Below are 6000 nucleotides of genomic sequence, written 5' to 3' on the forward strand. Positions count from 1 at the left end.
AGCTAAACACACTTTTTTTCTCATATTAATACTAGAAATACTACTTGTCTGAACAGATCATTCTGTATTATATGAGCATCACTACCCTCATGTGGATGCTCCAAGGTTAACAGAAACAGATAACATCAGGTATGATGACAGAGACCTCTACTGGACAAATTGTGAACCACATTTCACAGAGTGTGTTTTGCAGCCGTCCCTCATTCTTTGTTACTTGCTGTCACATTTCCCCTGAGTTGATTGGAGGTTTATTCAGATCACCTGTTGAGCAGGATGTAGGTGGGGGGTGGGGACTGGCTCCTAATTAAGAACTGAGAGCAGCTTGGTGCGTTTCCCCTCTGGACCAATCAGGGTGTGACGACGCCCTTTCTTTAGGGATTAAGAGAGGAGGGGAATTGTTCACCCAGGACATGATCTGATTTGAGCAGTCTGAAACCGAGCTGGAGTGAATCTTAAAGAACACCTTTCCACTACGTTACCTGCATCAGGGCAGACATTAGTGCTATTCCTGCCTAACGATAACTTCACGGCAACTGGGAACTGGTTCTCAAAAGTAGTATCTCATAAATCAAAAATGACTTATGAATTATGTCTCATCAACATGTATGCAAAAAGGGAAAGGTACAAGCACATCAGTATACCAGATATAAAAATACAACAATGCATGAAGGTTTAACAGTGGCAACAACACATTTTAGTAACACGTTGTGTGTGTGTGTGTGTTTTTATTGTGTGCAGACCTTTCCAGCTACATTCCCAAGCACTCTGTGGACTTCAGCGCCTGGCAGGAGCACAAACATGATGACAGTGTTTACCAGGAGGACACCACTTCCCAACAGACACAGATGACAGAGGAAGTTATGGTGAGAGAGAAAATCCTCCATTCATCCAACTGTTTGCTAGGGGCTGCCCCCTCTCAGTCTATTTTTATGCTTTTGCAAGAAACATATGAGCACAACGTTAGATTTAAAGTGGAGCTTTTGTGTGATCAATAATCTCTTCATTATTTAAACTCTGTCTTCTCTCCTCAGCTCACGCCGGCAGACAGCTCCTCCCTGTCGGACTACAGCAGCGAGCCCGCTCTCTACTTCTGATCAGTGGGACCAGTCAGCTGTACAGTAGCATCACACCTGTGGGACCAGCCTGCAGCCAGAGCCCCAGCGAGGTCCGTCACACCTGGGCCTGAACTGCCTCCAGCTCTACACTCCAGCCGTCTCTCTAAGCACATCTTTCCTGATCTGACAGGAAACAGTATTCCGTTTTGTTTGTTTGTTTGTTTGTTTGTTTGTTGGCTGATTTCCTGCCACGGAGCCACCACACGCCACGTTATCAACCGCATATCGGAGCAGATTTCGCCAGGGTGGCCGGTGTTTTCGATTCCCACCTTCCTCCTAACCCGACGCAACAAATCCAAAAGCAGCTGGACTGTCTTTTCCCCCTACGATCCCAGACAGTTGACCTGTCGGCCTGCCTCCCTCCCTCCCTCCCTCCTTCCTCATTCTCACTAACGAAAATATCAGACTGAATCAAAATCGAAAAATCTACCGAGACGTCCGCCTTCCTCTCCGGACTCTGGAAGACGTCCGCTGGCTTCACGTCCCCCCCCTTTTCCTGTGATTCTCTGCTTCCAAGTCGTTCAACATTTGCTTCAGGTCTTTGGGAGATGTTGACAAGCGAAGGAGCTTAAAAAGCGAGTGACCAAACTACTTAAAAAAGAACAGGGAGCCACCAGTGCCCACGTATAGGTAACGCCACGGTGACAAGAGTTCAGTGTTAGCATGGAAACATGACATTTGGGACGTGGAGGACATGCTTGTGTAGATCGCTGGCACACTCAAACAGAAACAAAAACATGGTGAAAGGGTGCCACAATTGTAGTTTCATTTTTGTCCTTTTTTTGTACCTGCATGTTTTGATTTCAGCCAACAGCTCGGTTGGTTCTCTTTTACTGTAAAGCTTCTGTATGCCTTTTTAGTTTTCTGGCGAACTATGCTGTATCGAAGCTGCTGGACGTTCAGTAGAGGAGTCTCAACAGCAAGCAAACTTCAACACACTTCCCTTGTTTGTGACAAGGGAGGGAAAGTATGCACCCCCAGGGAAGATTGCTGTCAACGATTACACGCTTGAAAAAGTGACCTTGGCCAATAACGTCTGTATGTCCGTATTGCTGGTGACAAAAACAAAATCATCATACTGTAGAATGTTTCTGTATATCCTCTATCAAGGTGTCTGTGTCACGTTTATCAGCTGTTAGACCTCCTGGCACCTATTTTTTCTGGCTTCTCGTGTATTTATTCCTGCTTAAAGTTGAAGTTTGCATGTCTGAGACCTGCTCATGTACAAAAAAAAAATCATTTTTGTAAAGACAAATTTGCTGGTGTGGAAGGAGATGGTTTAGTTGTTGTTGTTGTTGTTTTCTAGTCGGACCTCATGTACTTTCACATTCCACGGAGGAAGAAGAAGCCGGTCCATCCAAGTAACGAAGGCAACAACGATTATGATCATTCATAATATGGCACGTTTGTGAGAGCGAATGCAAGATTGTGTGTGTTTTGAAAGTATTTTTTTTTAATTCAGATTGTTTTTATATACAAGAATGCACCAAGTTTCCAGATGATTTTTTTTTTTTTTTAAACTCATAATGCCAAGTGATTAAAGTGTTGCTGTAACGGCGTCACATTCATTCTCCACACGCCCAGGATCGACCCCCTTCGGCCAGTATTGTTGTACAGTTTCCTCCATATTTTCAGAAGATTTTTTATTTCTCTCTCCTGTCATTTTCTTTCATTTCTCCAATCAGATGGAGTTTGTTCAGTCCTCAAAGGTTGGATTTTTGCCGTTAGGAGATGAGATGTTTTGTCTTTGTCTGATGAATTTAGGAATTCTCTGTTTCGTCTGGAGTCTTGGATGTTAAATGTCTTTGCACTGTCTTGCTTTTTAGCTTTGTTTTGCACCTCGTGAGAAGGAACAAGAGGAGGCGACAGAGGATATGTGCACTTAAAAGAACAAGAAGTCTAGTTGAAGAGTTTCAAAACAATAGTTATACAACCATTGATTGTATGTCAGGTACAGTAGATGAGAGATTTGGTTGGTGGAATAACACTTTTTAGACTACAGCTATTGAATTTTTTTTTTAATCAAAATGATTGATTAGCATTTTGAAGTAGAACTCTTCAACTGTACGTGATGAATGCACTGCCGATGAATGCCATGTCCACTTTTTTTACTGTTTGCCACAGCCTTGCATCAAAAGTCTTATGATTGTCAGCCTCGTCGCTGTGACCACAAACCACTACGGTCCAGGGCTTCATCTATGGCCTGAAATTACCCCGAAAGTCCTTTTAAGTTGTCGTTATTGGCCAGTGGCTGATTTTGTATATTTTTAGCCCATTTTGTACAAACCGCATGCCCATTTTGCAAAACCGTGCTACTGTGGTTTAGAAGTTTGAATGTATTTTTTATTTTTTTTTTAAACCATTCCATACGTCCATTGATTTCCACTCAATTTCATATGGTATGAAAATCTACTATATTAAGAATTTCCATATCAAAATTACATATTTTTTGACACCTTATTACATTATGTAACACTTGTGAGGCTGAACATCTCAAGTTAGTCTAAAACTGGCAACATTTTAATTTAAATCAATCGTCTAATCAAAAAAAAATAATGGTTAAAGGTACTATATGTAACAATTTACATGTATTAATCGCTTTGTATTGCCATTGTGTGAACAGATAACGTAACTTAAAAACTGAGACCTTCCCCGAGTATTGACGTTCAGTATCCAGGCCTATAGTGTGCAGTTTAGACTTTTCAAATCAATCTGCACTTCAACTATTGCTGGGCAATATATCGATATTATATCAAGATTGTGATATGAGACTAGATATCGTCTTAGATTTTGGATATCGTAATATGACATCTTTTCTCTGGTTTTAAAGGCTGCATTACAGTAAAGTGATGTCATTTTCTGAACGTACCAGACTGTTCGAGCTGTTCTATTATTTGCTTTTAGTCATTATATCCATATTACTGATGATTATCAAAAATCTAATTTTGTAAATGTTTTGTGAAAGCACCAGTGGTTAACCCGACAATATTGTCGCAATATCGATATTGAGGTATTTGGTAAAAAATATTGTGATATTTGATTTTCTCCATATTGCCCAGCTCTAACTTCAACTACATTACCCTACATTATCATAATGTAACCGACAAATCAATTCAGACTTGATGTTCACTGTGATGGATTACGCAACTCCAGAGAGTCCACTAATACATTTTCGTACCATGAGGAAATGAATGGAAACCAATGGCTGCTTGAAACAGTAGGAAATATACAGTCAATCAGTACCAGTGATTTGTAATTAAGATGCTTAAAGTCCCCAAACACATTGGTATGGTTCTTTCACTTGGACCTGCTGTGGAGCCGTGGTCACATGGCAGTCACATGACACGCCTGTGGATCCATCTGTGGTAACTGCTGCCTTCAAATGTCCAAAACCCCAAAAGAGGACGTCTCCTCTTTGTGGGAATCTTTATCTCTGTCTTTCTGTGAACTGAAGGACCAAAAAGGCAGAGTGAATTATGGGACTCTCCACTAATCGTCTTAAATGACACCAGCGAGGACTTTTCTGATGGCCGCTATAGTGGGACATACGACTTCTGAAGTGTACGTGCGGCCTCTCACTGCAGCGTTTTCCCATCTGCTTACTCCGGTTGCAAAGTGAGCAGTTTGTGTTGGTCACATCGTAGCGACTCTGTGCTAGAAGCTCCATCTTGTTCCCCCCCTTTACTTTCCCCCCTCGTCTGTAAATCTACATCGCAGCAGATGTGCTTACTGTAAAGTTATTGTCAATGACTTGGGCAAATAAAACAACAAAAAAAAACAAAGTGATGTCATACTTGTACAAATGAAAGCTCAATAAATAGAAAACTTGAACAAATGTAAATATTGTATATGTGTCATTTCCATCCTGAGAAACACCACCTTTAGCTTTTCTAGGAAAATCTGAGTTTAAAATTGGAGATAAAAGGCTTAAAAAATCTCAAAAACTGCCAGAAGTAATACAAATCTGTCCAATTTTTCTAAAAGGAAGAGTCGTGGGAGTGATAAGAAACACATTTATTAGAATAAGAAACTCACAATAAATCAATCCATTGTATTCAAATTAGTCCAGAGTGGAGTATAAACTGGTAAAAGTGCAGAGTCAAGCGTTGCTGTTGTGGTCAATGTTCAGTGACCTTTCATCGTCATTAGTGATCCTTCCTCCGAGGCTCTGTGGCTTTACTGAGGTTTCCTGCCTCCTGCTTCAGGACGCACAGAAGAGACTGTGAACTCTCCAAGATCTATTGGTGGAGAAAAAAAAAAATCACATTAATAAGTAGCGCTGTTGTTGTTAAGCATCAAATACAATATGAAATATCCATAAAATATGTCACTTAGTCAGGGGTCGTCAGTTTACTCAACGATAAAAAAGGGGTCCCTAGACCTATACCTAGACAACGTACAGCTGATAGTGTGGTATATACTGTAAAAGTAATTTAAAAAGGGTAGCAGGCACGGCTGACTGTCTTGTTGTTCTTTAATAAGAGCAGCTTTGGAGGGTTTGTTTGCAGTGATTAGTGGGGGGTGATCCGGGAGTTCGCCATCAGTTAGTGGGATGTGCTTGTGTGAGATGAAACTGCTGCAGAAGGACAACATCATGGTGCGTAACCGAAAACATAATGCTGTACCAAAAGACAGCAGAGTCAGTTCATCGGCCTGTTAACAATAAACATGGTGAAACATGTCTGTACGTCCGGTCCATTCTTGTAAACGTGATATCTCAGGAACGCCTGGAGGGAATTTGTTCAAATTCTGCACAAAGGTCAACTTGGACTCAAAGATCAACTGATTAGATTTTGGTGGTCAAAGGTCACCGAGACTTCACACCCGTCCCATTCTCATAATATCTCAGGAACAGCTTGAGGGATTTTTTTTCAAATTTGGCACA

The 6000-nt window shown here is 41.1% G+C and overlaps 2 protein-coding genes across 2 annotated transcripts in view; one reads left to right on the top strand and one right to left on the bottom strand.

Moving 5' to 3' along the window:
* The window catches only part of tprn (taperin), a 29326-nt gene extending 24370 nt beyond the window's left edge, over nucleotides 1–4956 (top strand). Inside the window, exons 3-4 of the mRNA XM_074617971.1 lie at nucleotides 739–863; nucleotides 1032–4956. Of these exons, the coding sequence (XP_074474072.1) occupies nucleotides 739–863; nucleotides 1032–1094 (188 nt within the window). The 3' untranslated portion in view covers nucleotides 1095–4956. The remainder of the gene's footprint in view (nucleotides 1–738; nucleotides 864–1031) is intronic.
* Nucleotides 4957–5114: 158 nt separating this feature from the next.
* The window catches only part of ssna1 (Sjogren syndrome nuclear autoantigen 1), a 4335-nt gene continuing 3449 nt past the window's right edge, over nucleotides 5115–6000 (bottom strand). The window contains exon 3 of the mRNA XM_074617973.1: nucleotides 5115–5353. Coding sequence (XP_074474074.1) covers nucleotides 5261–5353 — 93 coding nt within the window. The 3' untranslated portion in view covers nucleotides 5115–5260. The remainder of the gene's footprint in view (nucleotides 5354–6000) is intronic.

This window comes from Sebastes fasciatus, chromosome 19 (assembly GCF_043250625.1).
Source record: "Sebastes fasciatus isolate fSebFas1 chromosome 19, fSebFas1.pri, whole genome shotgun sequence".
NCBI lineage: Eukaryota > Metazoa > Chordata > Actinopteri > Perciformes > Sebastidae > Sebastes > Sebastes fasciatus.